Raw genomic sequence first — 17,772 nt, forward strand, 5'->3', positions numbered from 1 at the left:
AAGAGCTGACTTTGCAGTTTTAAAAGTAGGGAAGTAAGAAAAGTAATCCAGATTTTCCATCTTAGATCCGACTGAATTGGTGTGTGGATTGCGAAAGCAGATGCGCAGGTAAAAAGTTGTTCATTCGTAGCGTTTAGCAAGGGATAATGCGGAAAATAAACCTAAGTCAAGCCGATGTATGTTGGTAGACTTTCGCCCCCAAGCTTCAAAAACTAGCCGCCTCACTTTCGCGCGGGGACGCCAGAACGACAGGGGTCGTTAGGCATAGTACGGCAAAGATCAAGGCTGACAATCTGCGGCCACCTAACAAGTCACGCGCGTCGGCGGCGTTGGCGCTAGCACAAATCCTCGAGATTTCTCCGCTTTTAATAGTACGAAACGAGAACACGAAATGAATCGGGTTGTCCGTTCATAATTTTTGAGAATAACTTCATTTTTCCGCTTCAATGACTTTGGCCTCCTCAATTTACTAACTCTAAATCTGGTTTACGATACGACAGGGCATGACAAGTAAAATGTGACGCTGAATTCATGTTAAAATCCCCTGGTCATTACTCGCTTAGGCCTCGAGGGGCTTCGGTTCATGCATGCGATGTGCTTTAGCATAAATCCGGCAGCCGTGCATCTCTGACGTGGCATGGGATTCCAAGAGCCCAACCAAGGATTCTAGATCTTTCAAGAGAGAAATCAAGATTGAGTCAAACCATATTTGATCCCACGGCTTATGCGAGAGTGTTGTGAGCCAGGGCCTAATGATTGACCAATCTCCCCAGGAAGAAGCCCTGTTACTACATAGTGCTTCTGCAAAAGACCTACTAGCTAGTAGAATTGCCCAGACGGTTTTTAAGTATATTTCAAACCCTTTTGAGTACCTTGGGCTTTTTTCACATAAGTGCTTGTGCAACTCTTAATGGTTCGAAATCACATTAACCAAGGATCAAGTAAGATAAAATGAGAAAATAAAGCACCTTTTCAAAAACCTACCCAGTTCACACTATAGCAGGATCAGGCCCCATTTCCCAGACCTGCTTCATTCTCAATTTGATGTTCAAGGTTATGCTGTGTCATTGGCCCTTTTACATTTGGGTAGCTGGCTGAGGCTCTCTCTATCATCGGCTATGGTGCTGCATGGTGAGTACCCAGCATCTTCGGGTGTCTGCTCCGTGGCTGACAGGATATACAAATGGTGGCCGGTTCACATTTATTTTTCGTTCGTACACATGTAACTCAGGATATAAGTTAGTTCCTTCTCTTATACGAGTAAACTACATAGCTGTTTGTCTTGTATGTCAGTCTTTCTATACCACTCAAAGTATGTCCTATTTAGCCAACTTTTCTACCTCCTGGTCAAGTGCGCGGTACAGAAATGTGGGCGCGTGAAACATGGCGGGGGTAGAAGGGCGATAGAGAGGATGTAGAACAATGCATAGGACTCATGACGTAGATCTAGTTATTGGGATTTTAATGACAAATTTCAAACCAGTTTTCACGTAACATCCCATATCGTGTAAAAGGAAGCCTAAGTGTAATGGCCACGCATTGGCGTAGTCATAAATCTCAAAAGCCGTGGTGTTTCCACATCGATATTCTGGCTAACTAAGCATGTCCCTAGTGTTCACGCTATACCTAGTTAGAACTAGGAGTTATACTATAGTAGAATGTGAGAGCCTGTTCGGATGTTACTAGATCGACTTTGAAAATCTACTGTCGGCTCCAAAGTTGAAAGAAATGGGTTATATTGGGGAGGCAAGGTCTTCCGGTAAATCTAAATATAAAGTAAACTAAAAATGCAAGTCGGTCACAGCATGTCTTTCAATGTTCTTCACTCGGTCCATCACGCGAATTGCTATATTTCTCTTCTTTCTGTTCGCGTCGTTCTCCAGCGGTTCCCACTTGTCTGAAATTTCCTTTAGTCTGACCGCGATGAATTTTTTGGTCTTGCTGATGACACGCTTCTCCTATTGGGCGTGGAATTCTTCCCATAATGGAGCTGGGCGCTTGCCACTGTTCGGCAAGACCTGTGAAAGATGAATATTAGCATTTCAATCAAATATGAGGGTGGCTTATTCCTTGTATATATCTTGGCATAGATTTCGTCGAAGTTTTGCAGCGTATCACGAATACCATTGGATACAGAAGTCCGTTCGTCCTCGATTGCCTGTATGTAGCGGAAAATGGCGATCTGACCCCGGAGTTCACTGATCACTTTGCAGACCGCGGCCTCATCGATGCTGCTCAATGCAGTATTCATCGTGTTGTCACCCGGGCTCATAGGATTGCCAGTGTATGTCTGACCCTTCATGATATTGAGATTGCGTTCGAGGTTGGTCATGACTGTTGGGTTTGAGCTTGAACCGAGGGCATCAGCAACGTCTCTAGCAGCCGAGCCAACGGCTACAGCTTCCCTAGGCTTATGGATGACCTAATGCCGGTAATCATGGGCGAAGTACTCGTATAACTCATCCCAAGTCTATGTGGAGCGAGTAGTCTGATAGAGTGGCCCCCTATCTTCAAGATTCAGTGTTCCTTCTTGCACAAAGAAGATAGGAAGAAGTTCGAGATCACAGAACGATCAATAGGATGCTCCGAATTCAAGGTGTCGTAATTTATCAAATAAGTGCTGTGTTTCGTGATGGTCGGGTCATCACACACACTGGGATTCTGAAGAGAGTAGGCATCACTAAATCCTCTTTCGTCATTCAGGGCTTTCCCTTGATTGCCATTGGGATATGTCGGTGTGATGAAAGGGAACTGGTTTCCGCCCCCCTGGTGGTGTGTGGGATTCTTTTCGACGATGTAGTGGCCTTGTCCTCCGGTATTGGGACCGCCCTTTCGGACCACCAATGAATTATAATGAACGTGATCTTCATGAGAGCGCTTCTTATAAGGCGGATCGGGCTGTTCGATATTGGAATCCCAGAGGCTGAACCGGAAAGAACACTTGACAGGGGTTTCGAGCTCTTCGTCCTCGCATGTCATGTATTTCTCGTCAGGGTCTGCAAACAGCATTCTTCTACTGTCCTTCCCAACAGCCGGGGCCTTTCGCTCTGCAGGCCTTTCACCTCCGGTGAAGAGGACTTTTTGCTTTGGAAGTTCTCTAACGGAGTGGTCCTTGTGGTCGGACCATCCGATCTTGATCTTGTCGTCTGCCTCCACACCAACGGATGCTTGCTGGGGAGACTCTATAATTCCTGGCTTTCCTGAGCCAGTATCTCCAACAACGCGAATAGAGCGAGGTATGCGAGATTTGAATTGGGCCTCTGCCTGAACCCCCGTGGAGGAGTAATCGTGTATCTCGATGTTCAGGGAAGACTCTAGATTGATGTTGACTCCGAAGACCGTGTCCTAGCTGTTATCACTAATTCACACTTTCCCGTCAACCGGATCTTTAACGGTTGACTCTAGCATGGCAGAGCCACTAAAATCACCGAGATGTGGCGGAGCATTGGTTTTTAAAGACCCATCACTCATGCTTTCAAATTTCATAGTGAACTTCGCATCGATTTCTCCTTGTCCGACCATGGCAACTTCGGCATTGAACTCTGGTGAAAATGATATGCTACCTGGATGAGAAGCCTGGAAATTTGTAATAGGGTCCGCAAGAAGATTTTCCACTAAGCTTGGTTGGTTATTGATGTTGAGAGTACCCTTGGCATCAACGTCGAGAGTTCCTTCCATCCGTATACTAGTATCGAAAAAGGTATATGCCTCTTTTAAGGACAGTTCCGGCGAGATTGTTTCGACCATACTAGATCCAAACCTCAATCTATCGGTCATACTTCCTTTGAGATTGACTTTCATGAAACCAGCATTGGAACATCCATGAACGTCTCCGGTAGATCCGTAGATACCGACATTGAAGTCATCATTGGACAAATACGGCTTCGTGTTTCCGACAAAGTCATCTGTGCGGAATTCCGTGATGATTCGCTTCCACTCCTGCCATAACTCGCTCTAGAAGCGTCGGTGGGTGTGTCCTCGTTTGTGATGCTTTGCCTCAACGACGTTAGTCTAGTACAGTTTACGGTCTCCATAGTCGACTCGAAGATAGACTTCCTTCGAGCTATCCCGCTTGACTTTGGAAAAGTCGTAGCTAAACTCCAATTCGAAGACTCTGGCCCCGAGTGGTGCACGTTTGGACAGTCGATTGAGAGGAACCGTGTAATTTGAGATGGTCACAGAGTGGGCAACGGCATACTTGGCGAATCCTTTGCCCTCGGGCATTCGTAGAATTGTCCCGTCAATGCCGTTCTCATGCATATCATGACAGTTGCTAGTGTCCGAATCATCCATGCAGATAAAGTGCGCTGTTTGTCTAGCCTGCCCATGATGAACACCGCCGGTAACGAACTCTAGGTGGGATCCATCGCGCTTGTTGACGTTGGTCACGGTATCAGACGGTCCATCGACAAGAACAAACAGGAATGCTTCTCCCCCTGCCACGCCACCCGATACAAGGCTCTGCTTATCCCAGGCAGGGACATCGTCTGAAGGTGGTAGCTTGGGGAAAAGATCGACGAGTGCGACCGGGAGGAAAGGATTTTTGTTCGCCGGTGTTGTTGCAGTAAAGTGGCTTCTTGCGCCTATTGTATCCGTTGGCGCATTTTTTACCGGTATTGTCTTGAGTATCCAGGCCAGCCTGGATGTCAGTAGCCGAGCACTCGTTGTCATCACACGTTCCTTTACCGACCCAATGACACCCTTGGAAATCATAAGGACAGCACCATGAAACTGTATGAGTGCCGAGGATGCTAGTCTTTTTGGAGCTAACAGCATATGGCGCATCGTTGGGGCACGTATCGTCCTTCGGGCCCCAACCACACTTGTCTGTCAGTTTGGCCCAGGTATTGCTCTCGCAGCAGAAGGCTTGTTGACTTGGTGCAAGGCATTTGGTATCTCCATGCGTAGAGTGTGTGAGAGTCACTTCTCCAGGATGACATTGTCCGTGACAAGAGCCCGATCCACGCCAGTACACGAATTTGGCATCTCATTGAGAGGACACCAGATGAACTTGGACTTGCCAGTGCCACACTTGTCGGAGAATTTGCCATTTAGAGCACGCCCGAACCCAGATAGTGCGTCAGAGTCACTATCAATGCAGTCACTGATCTTGCAGGACTAACCATTCAGCGATTTCCAATGGTTGATGTCCAAAAGGTGGGTTCGCTTTTGGTTGTTGTGGTATGAAGGCAGTGGCTTCCCAATCAATCCTTCGAGGGCTGTGAATGATTCATTGTCTTGGTCAACACTCCAAATCATAACTCCACCAAGGCCGACTTCATCTGCGTACTCCACTTTCTGCTTCAAGGTTTTCGCGTCATCACAACTGACCCAGTTGTCGAGATCATCACCATAGGTAATCCAATTTACGGCAGCATCGTGGTCGTAAGTGGCATTCTTGTGCTCCTTTCTGATAATGTCCTGGATCTCGAAATATGCCAGAGTACCAGACGACTTTGTACAGTCTCCCTTTTGGGCATCACCGTGGAAGTCACATCCAGGCTTGGTGCAGTTTGTGTTTTTCAGATGGAACGAGCGTCCGTAAAACCCAACACCTAACATAACCTTGGCAGGTGCAACATCATTTCTCCACAGGAGCTCCGACGATTGTTTGATCTCTGTCAAGTTGGTGTGCGGGTGTTCCAATCGGATTGTTTTCGTCCCATACACCCTATTTTCTGTCTTAGCTGGGTTTGATAGCTATAGAAGAGGCTTGATAAAACTTACATAAAGATCATACGACATCATGTCGACCAGTCGGCATATTTGAGTAGTTCAGGTACATCAAACCTGTTTTTTGCAAATTAGCAAGTCAAATATTAAGTCTGATGACACATTGAGTCCGGTACTTACCATCTCAGGTACCAATATGAAGTTGGGATGGTGAATGACAACCCATAGTAGACTCTAGCGGACGAATTAAACTTCTCACGAATGGTCTTCATTAACAAGACGTAATTTTTGACGTCCTCTTTGTTTCCTCCGCGGTCGCTGGCACCGGGATATTCCCAGTCAAGATCGACACCATCGAAGCCAAAGTGAACCATAAACGAGAGAAGATTATTCGCAAACTTAAATCGCTTGCCCGCGTCAGCTGCAATGTCAGAAAACTGCAGAGAATGACAATTTCACTCAAATTGCCGATATACGGGGACTTTCGGTCAACCAAATGGCATCCTGGAACCCCTCCTTGAAGAGCGATTGTTCTAACATGTTCGTGATTCCCGCCACCATTCCAGAAAAGTTTCCTACTGCCTCTTCTCAAAAGCACCGCAGGTGAATACATTTGCATGGCGCGTGACTCCACTTCCACCACAGCAAGTGCGACTGCGACGTCGGATTCCACTTCGACTTCGGACTCGGACGTAACAAGCACCGCTGGCAGTCCTCCCGGTCCCACCCAAACAGGCATTGCCTCGGATTGTAATAAATGGCTCATGCGTTCAGACAAGGGGAAGTATTGCCAAGATCTAGCGGATGAAGCAGGTATATCTCTCGATTGCTTCTACAAGCTAAACCCTGCCGTCAACACAAAGAAAGGAAAGTGCCAGGGGCTACTCCAAGGAGAGGCGTACTGCGTCGGGACAGAGTCAAATGTGTGCGAATAAATGGCTAGCTATGAGATGCATAGTCCAGCTATGTAGGTACATCAATTCAGTCATTCCTTATCGGATGAAAAAGTCGTAAATTTTCCGGTGCAACATTGTTACTTTCTATTCTAAGAGGCAATTTATCTAGGGTCTCCGGCTCCACGGATACGAATGCTTTGTTAGACTCTCTTTGCGCCGCGTTCCAAAGATCCTTCATCGATAGGTCACTTTGCCAGCGGCGGGCAACGTAGAAGTTATCCACGAGTTGCTTAAAACCAACACGCACGTATCCTTGGTAACCGCCTGTAGGATCATTCTCACACTCGTAGTCCGGATCGACTGCCCAGATCCACATAGCATCGACATGCCCATGAGCAACGAAAAGTGAGGTCGCAGACTCATGATCCAGGTACAAGAAAACGTTTGGAAGAAGACCATCGGAAAGGCTGCCTCTATTTCGTCGATTCTTGAATTGCTGGCGCAACTTGTCGACAACCTCAAGGAATCGATGAGTACTACTTATCTGGGATGGCCAGGATTGCGTCTCCATCTTATAACGGCGATAAATCTCAAGACCCGAACCGATGCGACACAGAGATCTTTCCATTGCCTTTTTTTGTTCTCCCTTAAAAACATCATATTTAGGATCAGCAACAAATTGTGGACTCTCGAAAACAGCGTATCCCCATGTTTTGGAGCCATCCTCTTGCCAAAGTTGCTGAAGCCAAGGCTTTCCCTCTGCAAACACTCTGGCTAGGTCCTGCTGCAACTCCTGCTTATTCTCTGCCTTCCTTCTACGGATGCTTTGGGCCCCTGCATTCTCAATGGCTTTGCATTCGTTCTCGTCGTAAAGCGGTTCTCGAAAGCGGTCAAGGCGGTCACAGACCTCAGTTGAGTAATCTTCTTTGATGTCTTCCAAGATATCGAGAGCATTCATAAAGGCATCGTCGATATGGCATTTCATACCATCAAGCCAGTATCGGGCCATAAGAAGTTTCATCTCATTTTCGCTCAACGCAGCGGGGAACTCAGCACCGCGTTTGACCAGTTCTTTCTTTGTAAGAGTAGTCACTGATGCAATTGATTCATCTTGAACCGATCGAGGTGGAAAATCGAGAAGTCGAATTCGATCGTCAACACTGACTGTGGAAGGATCATTTAAGTTCTCATGTCTTTGGAATAACTCCAGAAGAACATTGGGATCGTCGAGCCCTTTTTGAACCCGGCGAAATGCATGGAAAAGGTGTTCCATGTTTGTTGTTCTGATGGAGAGTATTGTTGGAGTGATGGAAAAGGGAAAGAAAAGCAAGTGGGCAGATCGACTACATAAATTAAATTGCAGGGCGCCCCCCCACTGCGCCCTGCCGATCACCTGTGCATGGCTGACTGTTCACAGTCATGTGACTTCTCCGCCTGTCCCATCTCAACTTTGTGTTCGGTCATATTTTGTCGAGTACAAGATAGGATTTAGGAATCTCGAGGGATCAGTAGGGCTGTTGCGAATACGGATATTCGCAGGAATCAGTGATATTCGTCATTCATATTCGCAAATTTTATTCGCAGATTGAGTAGAAGATCGCAATATGGACCAGAAATTGACCTAATTAGGTTTAACTCTTGGATTCTTGTGTGATAGGCGCAAAAGTATTTTCTCTAGTTACATAGCATGGTTAAGCAGTTCCCCCTGACGTTCTCTTTGTGCCATATCCTCGCCTACTACTCTTTATCTTTCAAACGACGATAGAGACCCGCGGCAATAGTCCAAATTACCTCGCACTAAATGATGGCTATCAGAGCGAGGTACGTCCTGATGACTGGACGTCTAGCTTGGCCTGGAGTCCAGCAGCACAAGGTCCAGAAGAAACAGTCCCATCATCCCCCCAACCTTCCGCAGTCAATTAGCATTCAATGCCAATATTGATTCTTTTGATGAAGCTTTCGATGTCGTTTTTCCTTCAGAATCTGCCTCTTAGCTATCGACCAGGGCCACTAGTTCGCAAAGCTCTACCCTAAATCTTCGGCAAAATAATTGGATGTGGGACCATCTTCATATAAGGGAATGTCCTAACGAATGGACGGAGAAGAGGAGTAACAGAAAGAGGCTTATTGACCGAGAAATATATTGTACTACCATCGACAAAGATACCGGGAGACACTGCAACTGGTCTACGCCAGACTCAAAAAGACAAACCTCTACCACCAATATCCGGCTCCATTTGAAAGAAAAGCATTGGGTTCTACTGCCTGGTGTTTCTGAGCCGCCTATTGTTACACCGAAGACTACTATTTCTAGTCTCTAGGGAAATAGGACTAAGCTCACAACTCAAGAACTTCTTTAAAATGAACTTCTTTCGCTGGGTTGCTAGCAGCAAGTAACTCTTCACAGTCATTGAATCACCAGCGTTTCAGCAAATGTTTAAGGATATACCAGGTTTGTCGCTTCCATTTACATCTCGTTATACACTTCGACGGCGTCTTTTGCAAGACTCCGACTTACGACGTGTTAAGCTGAGAGCTTGCAGCTATATACCAAACAATTGCTCTGTCCCTTGATGTATAGACTAGCAAAAACCATATTTCAATTCTTGGTATTGTTAGCTATTAGCTCACGGATGAATTTGAATATCGAGAGAAAGTCCTCGAGTTTATAGAGCTCCGCGGTCCATATAGTGGAGAGAACTTGGCTGCGGCTGTTGAAGGTTTGCTCGTTAAACTAAACCGTGAACGCAAACTGCTTTCAATTACTGGTGACAACGCTAGTAACAAGGAGCGGACGGTGTTACAACTATTTCAAAATTTATAGAAAACATGTGGGACCAACCCCTTATTCGTTGGTTTAGGCAGCTACATACGGTGCTCAGCCCATATTATCAACCTTATTGTGAAGGAAGTCCTGCTTGCTCTGAAGTCTGGTAATACAGACGAAGCTGCCTCTATCTGTGATAACCTTGGTGAAGGAGTACACCAATCTGTTGAACCACTTGGAAAGCTCCGGGTCCTAGCCCTCTGGATCCAGCGAAGCCTGCAATGTAGACAAGCATGGAACACCAATTGTAAGCATATGGACTTATCAGATAAGCAAGACCTTACGTTCCGTTCTTTATATACTACGGTGAATTCGTAGACCTAGTTCGCGTAGGCGATTGTGGAGCGAGCGAAAGACGCGCCGATAATAGGATTAACGACTGACCGACGGATAATCATATAAGGCTAGGGAATCCGCGGGTTAGCATTAGGGCGTAAAAGAAAGCACCTAATTAGGAATAAGGGGACGGAAAGTTACGTATAGGTGATGACGAGTCACATAGGGAAAACAGGGTGGCGGAGCTTAGGAGCTTGGTGATCCGGGTCAATAGCAAAAATGCCTCACCTCGTAGGAGAAAGGAAGGCGAAAAAGAAATCGGGGCTGTTGGATGGAGGGGGAAGAGCAGGAACTATATACAACCACGCACGGGTAGGTATAGCGACCGGTGGCGCTAAATTGTACTTGAAAAAACCAAACCCGAAGCAGCCTCCACCGTAGTCGTCCGATATGGTGTAGTGGCTAACATCGTCGTCTCTCACACGACAGCCGGGGGTTCGATTCCCCCTATCGGAGTTTCTTTTCTTTTTTTACCTCCTCATCCATATTACATACAGTATATCTAATTATCACACACCCGTTTCTCATATTTATATATATATATATATTTTTTTTTGGTGGAAGGGGGATTTTTTAGATGGACAATATGACCTCATTGGGTCAGGTGTATCATCATATTTCAGTACATCAACATCCTGCTGGTCGAACAAATATGTTCGCTAACTTATAGGATTGGGTTTAAGTGTGATCCTTAACAGGTGAACTTCGGGGATTTTCGATCTTGTAGTAGTACTACATGTAAGGTATATAATTAACTTAAGTTACCCGGTCAAACTTATATATCTGTTAAGACGATAATATGTATATCCATGGTTTTTCGCTCTACCGACTTCTGGTTTTTCGCATATATATATATCGACGCCTTGACTTGCAATGCAAAGAATATGCAGCTGGCTCAAAAAGTAACAAAATAACCCTATGTCATACTTGCAGCACAAGAGATCCGAGCATGATATCAGGGAAATTCTTATCTGACATGTGAGACTGCAGGTGGATTCAACGTTTTTTTTTTAAAACCGTTTTCTGTCAGACCCGGTCAATTTTCGCTCTCCAATTCTTCGTCTTTTACACACCCATCTATCTTCCCAACCATTGTCAATGGACTACTCGGGATTCCCATTGTTTCCCGCTATCCCGGCCTCGATTAGACGGCGGCTGCCCCGCTTATACTCGTCCCACCGTGCGCCCATAGGTACCGAATCGAGCGGGGATCCGCGCCGCGGACTGGCTTCCATATCAGAACCTCATCTGCTGTGCCATGGCCAATCCATAGAGCGAGTGATACCCGAGGTACGACCCTGGACAGCAAGCGATGATCTGGACTCTTTTGATTCTGGCTCCCGGAGCCCGGACAGCCCTCCAGCCGAGGAAATGGGAAGTCCGACTAAATATGAAGCCGAGTCCGGGTTGCGATGGAACCGGGTAGTACCCGGTGAGTCCTAGACTATTGTATATTGACTAGCTATCGCTGACAGGGTACTTGATGGGGCTAAAGCGTTCAATCTTTTGCGCAACGCGGGATATGAAGCCCAGCAACCACAAGCCGACGGCCGTCTAGCTCGATCGCTTTATGTAAATGCCTTGGTTTACCTTCTCGATGCTTTACCGCCAGATCTGTCTACCGAGGAGACTTCCATGCTCGAACATCACATCCCAGAGCCGGTCAAAGCATCACTAACGCCATATCCTCAACCACCGCAATATCTCCCTGATGGGAACAACAAATACAACTCCCACCCGAGATCGTATCTACATAGACTCCTCGCCTCGACAATTGTGCAAATATTTATTCTCCTGCGATTCCTTCTACCATATGCAAAGCTGCTTTTGCACCAGGTATATGCATATGAGCGGACCCACCGTATCACTGAGCGCATTCTAACCACTACGCTGGACACAGCCGATGGGCTCGGGAAAGGCAGTGTCAACATTGGGGTGGCGGTTTGCAAACTCCATGAAGGAAGAGTAGGTGCTGCATTGTCGAGCTTTGCCGCTTGGTGGATGGAAGGTGTGGCTGGAGGGATATATGAAGGTGTTGGAGAGGGGATGATGCATCTCGGTCTTCTTGGAAAAGAGTCGGATTTTGATAGATTTCCCGTGCAAATGGCTAGACAAAGTAGTTTATAGTATATATTAGATATTTTAAAGCGTTGTATATTTCCAAGGTTGTTTGTGAACTGTGAGAATTCCCATATTGACATTGATAAGCGATAAGCATCTCAACTTCTCCAACTTCTTCTGTACAATGGCGACCACCAGATTACCCTGCATTCCGTCTCTTCGAAAGCAGCAGCTCCACCTGGAATTGTGAGTTATTTGCTTCGCATTACGGTCCGCGTACTGACTTCCGAAGTGCGAGCTTAAAACATGCAACACCGCCAGGGGTCTACGTGACCCTGGCTCCTGGAGACCCAACACTCTGGAATGGAGTGATCTTCGTTCGCTCAGGTTAGTCTGAACCCATCAATTGAACTGCAACCCATCTAAAATCTGGTCTGTAGGCCCCTACGCATCCGCAATCCTCCGCTTCCAACTACGCTTCCCTGACACCTACCCCGACCTCCCACCTCTGGTCACCTTCGCGACCGACTTCTTCCACCCATTGATTGTGCCTCTCACCACTTATACCTTCAGTACCGGCTCGGCAAGTGACAACCCGGTCAGCGCAACAGACGAGGAACGATTACCGCCTGGCGGGTTCAGTCTCCGCCATGGATTCCCTCACTGGTTTGGCAGAGCAAAGCGGAGCGGCTTAGCATCGGGGAATACATCGCGAAATGTAAGCGGGAATAGTGCAAATGCTGCACCGGCGAGTGAAACGAGTGCTGCAGATCCTGCAAAAAGCGATGTAGCCCCGGACACGTCGACTGCCCCGACATCAACGGACCCGGAAACCAGTGACAATGACGTGGGGACACCACGCGTGGCCCAGGTCCCTTTCACGGACCAGTTTGCGGAACCAAAGTCTATTGTCCCTGTCTCAGAAATACTGAATTACATCCGGTCGACGTTCGATGACGAAACTGTGCTGGATTCGTTGCCAGTTGAAGTCGCCGGAAATCCTGGGGCATGGCATGCGTGGAAGGCACATCGCCGAGGTGGTACTGGTGGAGGATGGAAACGGGGAAGTCCGCAGGCCCGGCTTCCCGGTGATTGGCATTGGGATGGGATCTGGGCTCGGCGGACTCAAGATGAGATTGAGAATTCGCGGTCTGATCCGATGTTGTTTGGAAGTGCTGCTCGTGGGAGTGGGGATGAAATGGTAAGATCTCTTGCGCTGAGTGTACATTTCGCCCGGATGATACTAAGCTGTTCTTAGATTCGGTTCTCACGATTGGATGATGCGAGCTTGAACTCGGTCAAGGAGAGTATGGCAGCCATGGTAGGCAATGTGTAAAGAGTGCTTGTTTCGTGTTCAGATACCCGGTACTACTTGATTTTTGGGTCCTTGGTTCCCGTCGCCCTTTCCACTGCTTGCGTAGATAGATATACTTGCTGTTCTCCTCCCCAGCTTCTACTCACATTCATATTTCACAAAATGACCAATACTCTATCCTTGGATTTTAAGAGTTCAGCTTTACTGATTGCATTAATTCTTGTGCCCATTGTTGTCCTTGTCTGCGCTGTTGCCATCGCTCTTGCGTGTTCCGAGTACTGGAGTATTCACTCCATCAAGCAAACCTGCCTATCGTGCTGTCGTCTCAAGAAACAACGGAGACGCAAGCAGATTCGATCCGATCCCGAGGGTTGCAACATCGTACCATCGACTCTTGCGACAGAGTGCTCCGATATCCAGATCGAGATCGAGGTCCCTGTCACCAACCGAGAGCACGTCTAGATACTTCGCAAGCATGGACGAGTTGCCTGTACCGCTCACTGTCATCAAACGCAGCGCGTTATCCGATCGCAAAGTCAGCTCGCTGTCTCTAGCATACCCGCAGATTCCGTGTCGCAGCTCTTCACTTGCCACGAGCGTGAATTATGAGTCAACGGAGGCTGCAACATCCACACGAACTCCATCTCTAAGTGACAGTCTTTACAATATCGAAATTACCAAACTTCGTCCCGATCATACTACAGCAGCCCGGGGTACTCTGATTCCTGGTCAAGACGCAGATGACGACCCATTTGTTGACAATGTGATAACCTCCATACCTTTGAACTTGTTTCTCCTGCTGACCCATATATGCAGACCTCGCTACGCCGTCACCAGGCCCGATTCACGACAAGGAATGGGTATCAGATCGCGCCACGCCTGCTCGTTCGCTGGAGCTCCGGGTCTTGGAACACTTTGCAACCGTGCCTCACGTCAACGCCACAAAAGTCCCCCTGGAAATGGGAGCGTCTATGGGTCCAATGTCACAACAGGATTTTATGACTGATCGCGCCCAGTCTTTGTCAGAAATACTGCACCAAGGCGCGCCTGACTTGTTGTGTCCGATGAATCTTCCTATTGCATTCGCCAACATGAGTTCTTATGCAAGTCGGCCATGCATTGAGGCAGATTATATGTCCGTTTGGACCTCGGTGAATATTTCTGTTGACGTCAATCCCATTGCATTGCCTGAGGCCTCCCACTTGGCTCCCCTTGACATGATCATACTACTTGATTGCTTGTAAGTTGTTACCCTTTGCATGCTTTGTCAAGTACCAATCTAACCCACCTATCATGAAACAGGCAACAACCTTCGCCGAGCCTTTTGACGCCAATTATCATGGCATCCACGGTGCTTGCCTCAAATTTGATTGCTACTTATGACAGGCTGGCCTTGGCATGCGTAAATGGGCGTTCACCGAACGGATTTGATATATTGCTTCCTCTGGGTTTTCATTCAGCCGAGGCTGCTCAAGCTGCTTTGAACATGTTCTCCGCACGCCAGATGAAGAAGCATAGAAGAAGATGCCCAGACCTGGCGAACTCTATTCAGAATGTATCCCGACTCTTTTGTCCCTCATCTAGAACTGCCTTCTGCCATCTGGTTTTTATCACAGTGGGCTTCCCAAAGTCCTTTTTGGTAGCCAATATCGACAAGGCCATTGGTTTTCACACAGTCTCCCCCATCCCTTTTTTCCTCTCGGGACAGCCCACCCACCAGGCTGGCACATTTGTTCTGATGCTGATGAAGCAGATTCAGACCCAAGAAATGCCCATTTTGTGCGCAAAGTCACCAAAGTTGTTCGACAGCTTCGCACCGGCATCAGCCCTGGAGCCATATCAGACTTGAAGCTTTCCGTTGGTCCCGGCAATGGATGTTGGTTCGAGGCTGCGGCAGGAAGTACTCATCTGATGCGACTGCGTCCAGGCGAAACTTGGATATACAAGCTGAAAATTGGGCTACCTTTGGTTCAATACCAAGACACACAGTTCACAGATAATTCCATTTTCAAGGCATTGATTGCCCAGATCAACGATGTTTTGAGGGAGTATTCGCCTGAGCCGGCTCTCCAGCAGGTTCTCACTGCTGGTCTCGAATATGAACACTCTTTTCTACCGAAATCGCACACTGTGTGCTTGGAAACTCATTGCACGATTTCCCGCACCCTGGATATGTCCCACAAGCCACTTTGCGGTCATGAGAAGATTTCGACACTGATGGCATACGAAGATGACGACGATTCTATCAATATAAGTTTGGGTTCTGCAAGTGAGAGCAGTTGAAATACACAGCAGAGGTTGCCTTATTTTGGATTGCTTATTCTATCATTACGGGCCTTGTGTGTTGTGGCTTGCTATATTCTTCTCTCATGTTTTACAATCCGCACCTGTATAAGAAGTCCTGCTATTATTGCTGAAGTATGAATTCCATGCAGTCATAACACGAACACAATCAAACAAACCCCTGATACTCTAATCTAGCTCGGGAACTGAGCAATGGTGGATACGGAAAACAAGCCAGTACGGCACTTTCTGAAATGCGCAACATGCTCGTAACGACCAACCTCAAATACGAGGGTAGGTATTGCCCGCCATGCGCCACGTCTCCTTGATCAAGTCCGCACACTTCTCCCCAATACCATAAGCCGGCATCTGGGTATGACCTCCATGCAAAGTAGGCATAACACTACAATCAGCAACCCTCAGTCCAGAAACACCCCTAACCTGAAGTTTCTCATCAAGCACAGCCATAGGGTTATCCTTCCTCCCCATGGCACAAGTACCAGCAGCATGATAACCTACAAAAGAAAGACAAGAAGGTCAGTAAACCCCGAAAATGATCCAAAAGGAAAATAGAATAAAATACTCACAAGTAGTAGCATGTTCCTTAACATAAGGAACCCACTCCTCCCTCGTCGTATAAGAATGATGATTCAAATTCGGCGGCCATGACCCCTTAACAATATCCTTGGTCCCAGCCCCCTTCATAACAACCTCATTGCCAAACCGACAAGCCTCACTCAAAATTAACAAATCAAGCGGATCAGCCAAATAATTACAATCAACAATCGGATTCTCCAGCGCATCCGCCGATTTCAACGTCACAGATCCTCGCGACTTAGGTGCGAATAGCTCTGCTATCATGGAAAATGCGTGCTGATAGTTAATCGGGAACTGGTCATACTGTTTCGGCCCGCCGTAGCATTCCGTCGAGAAGAATTCGATGTTCGGTTGGGAGGGTGTTAGGCCCATCGGGTCGCGACCTGGTTGGCGGGATGCGTTTTTCCAGAGCGGTTCGTCTTTTAGGCGCTCGTCTAGTCTGGCGAAGGCGAAGCTGCCGAAGGGGAAGGTGGAAAGGAAGCCTGATTTTTGGGTTTTCCATTCTTCGTAAGTTTTGTCGAAGTTTGAGTCGTGGTAGACGTGGTGGTCGTTTGTTAGGCCTTCCTTTTCCGTTTCGTAGAACATGAAGACGATCTGGGTTGGTTAGCTTTGTTTTGTTTTTGACCTTGGATGGGTGGATGAAGGGAAGAATAAAGGTAATACTGACTAGGTGGTCCATTAGGTTCTTTCCTACACCTGGAAGGTTAACCGTGCAGGGAATATTGTGCTGGGCAAGTTCGGCTTTGGGTCCGATGCCAGATCGAAGCAAAATTGAAGGGCTGCAGTATGCGCCTCCGGAGATGATAATCTCCTTTCGTGCATGGTAAATCCGGGATGTTCCATCCGAGGTCAGTGTTGCCACGCCCGAAGCTCGCGTTGCATTCGCCTGCTTGCTGAAGATGATTTTGTCTACTGTGGTATCAGTCTTGATGGTAATATTCCCGCGGTGGTTCTTGTTTGTGACGAAGTCAGCACCTGTTGTGCGGAGACCTTGATATACGGTGCGAGGTACATGGCCGCATCCTTGCGCGACATCCCCAGAGCTGAACATGTCGTCGTGAAGGGGCATGCCCTGGGAGACGTAAGAGTCGAGTAGAAGCTGGGAGATGGGTGCGAGGTCATGCGGTTCCGTATGAAGGGGTCCAGAGTATCCATGGCTCTCTTTGTCGGCTTTGAACCAGGGCTTTGAGTGGAAGGTCTCCGACTGTTTCTATTAGTATCGATCTCAGTTTTCTATTTATTGCTGCAACTTACCTTTCTCATGGCCTTGAAGAATTCTTCGCCGCTCCATCCCTCCAATCCCCAATCGTCGTAATCTTGCTTGTTGCCGCGGATGCACAGCGTGCCATTGCATCCACTAGATCCTCCGAGGAATCGTCCTCGACTCAACTTCACTTGGCGGTTATCCACCCCCGCCATGGGAGGTGTAACAAGGTTCCAGTCGGTTTCGGCATCGAAGTTGTTTGACCACCTGGTATGTCAGTATCGAATTGAGTCGTGTATCGGTCCGAAAATGCTCACCCGCCAGTCATATGAACATTCTCCAAGTCCTTGTTGTGCTGTCCAGCTTCGATCAACAGGATTTTGACCTCAGGATTTTCAGCTAGACGGCCAGCAACGACACAGCCCGAAGTTCCACCTCTAATTTTTGGTAAGCATGAAGATAAAATCTTTACTGGCAATTGGCAATTGACCTACCCGCACACGATGTAGTCATAGGTATCCTCGATTTTGGAAGCCATGAAGGAAAGCAAAAATTACGAGCGCACACGACAAATTTCAAA

The 17,772-nt window shown here is 47.5% G+C and overlaps 9 protein-coding genes across 9 annotated transcripts; 4 read left to right on the forward strand and 5 right to left on the reverse strand.

Moving 5' to 3' along the window:
• Positions 1-1,958: 1,958 nt before the first annotated feature.
• N7446_008397 (chitotriosidase-1) lies at positions 1,959-2,332 on the reverse strand (the record flags this gene model as incomplete). Its single annotated transcript, XM_058517142.1, has 2 exons — positions 1,959-2,018; positions 2,135-2,332. The coding sequence occupies 2 exons, from the start codon at positions 2,330-2,332 to the stop codon at positions 1,959-1,961; spliced, it is 258 nt and encodes an 85-aa protein (XP_058370788.1).
• Positions 2,333-2,517: 185 nt separating this feature from the next.
• Positions 2,518-4,713, reverse strand: N7446_008398 (uncharacterized protein; the record flags this gene model as incomplete). The annotated part of the gene is made up of 3 exons (XM_058517143.1): positions 2,518-3,345; positions 3,370-3,954; positions 4,054-4,713. 3 exons carry the CDS (start codon positions 4,711-4,713, stop codon positions 2,518-2,520), a joined length of 2,073 nt encoding a protein of 690 aa, XP_058370789.1.
• Positions 4,714-4,725: 12 nt separating this feature from the next.
• N7446_008399 (uncharacterized protein) lies at positions 4,726-5,055 on the forward strand (the record flags this gene model as incomplete). Its single annotated transcript, XM_058517144.1, has 3 exons — positions 4,726-4,733; positions 4,774-4,909; positions 4,933-5,055. 3 exons carry the CDS (start codon positions 4,726-4,728, stop codon positions 5,053-5,055), a joined length of 267 nt encoding a protein of 88 aa, XP_058370790.1.
• Positions 5,056-5,118: 63 nt separating this feature from the next.
• N7446_008400 (chitotriosidase-1) lies at positions 5,119-6,213 on the reverse strand (the record flags this gene model as incomplete). The annotated part of the gene is made up of 4 exons (XM_058517145.1): positions 5,119-5,671; positions 5,755-5,790; positions 5,854-6,094; positions 6,150-6,213. The coding sequence occupies 4 exons, from the start codon at positions 6,211-6,213 to the stop codon at positions 5,119-5,121; spliced, it is 894 nt and encodes a 297-aa protein (XP_058370791.1).
• Positions 6,214-6,654: 441 nt separating this feature from the next.
• N7446_008401 (uncharacterized protein) lies at positions 6,655-7,842 on the reverse strand (the record flags this gene model as incomplete). The annotated part of the gene is made up of 1 exon (XM_058517146.1): positions 6,655-7,842. The coding sequence occupies one exon, from the start codon at positions 7,840-7,842 to the stop codon at positions 6,655-6,657; it is 1,188 nt and encodes a 395-aa protein (XP_058370792.1).
• A 2,988-nt stretch (positions 7,843-10,830) lies between these two features.
• N7446_008402 (uncharacterized protein) lies at positions 10,831-13,129 on the forward strand (the record flags this gene model as incomplete). Its single annotated transcript, XM_058517147.1, has 7 exons — positions 10,831-11,164; positions 11,228-11,568; positions 11,633-11,697; positions 11,941-12,039; positions 12,086-12,180; positions 12,234-12,994; positions 13,052-13,129. The coding sequence occupies 7 exons, from the start codon at positions 10,831-10,833 to the stop codon at positions 13,127-13,129; spliced, it is 1,773 nt and encodes a 590-aa protein (XP_058370793.1).
• Positions 13,130-13,270: 141 nt separating this feature from the next.
• Positions 13,271-13,570, forward strand: N7446_008403 (uncharacterized protein; the record flags this gene model as incomplete). Its single annotated transcript, XM_058517148.1, has 1 exon — positions 13,271-13,570. One exon carries the CDS (start codon positions 13,271-13,273, stop codon positions 13,568-13,570), a length of 300 nt encoding a protein of 99 aa, XP_058370794.1.
• A 13-nt stretch (positions 13,571-13,583) lies between these two features.
• On the forward strand, positions 13,584-15,391 carry N7446_008404 (uncharacterized protein; the record flags this gene model as incomplete). Its single annotated transcript, XM_058517149.1, has 4 exons — positions 13,584-13,821; positions 13,925-14,348; positions 14,411-14,663; positions 14,693-15,391. 4 exons carry the CDS (start codon positions 13,584-13,586, stop codon positions 15,389-15,391), a joined length of 1,614 nt encoding a protein of 537 aa, XP_058370795.1.
• A 282-nt stretch (positions 15,392-15,673) lies between these two features.
• Positions 15,674-17,730, reverse strand: N7446_008405 (GMC family oxidoreductase; the record flags this gene model as incomplete). The annotated part of the gene is made up of 6 exons (XM_058517150.1): positions 15,674-15,906; positions 15,979-16,582; positions 16,656-17,192; positions 17,243-17,459; positions 17,510-17,629; positions 17,687-17,730. 6 exons carry the CDS (start codon positions 17,728-17,730, stop codon positions 15,674-15,676), a joined length of 1,755 nt encoding a protein of 584 aa, XP_058370796.1.
• Between the last annotated feature and the right edge of the window lie 42 nt (positions 17,731-17,772).

The sequence above is a fragment of the Penicillium canescens genome, assembly GCF_028828765.1.
Source record: "Penicillium canescens strain IBT 15451 chromosome Unknown utg000005l_segment0_segment0, whole genome shotgun sequence".
NCBI classification, from domain to species: Eukaryota; Fungi; Ascomycota; class Eurotiomycetes; order Eurotiales; family Aspergillaceae; genus Penicillium; species Penicillium canescens.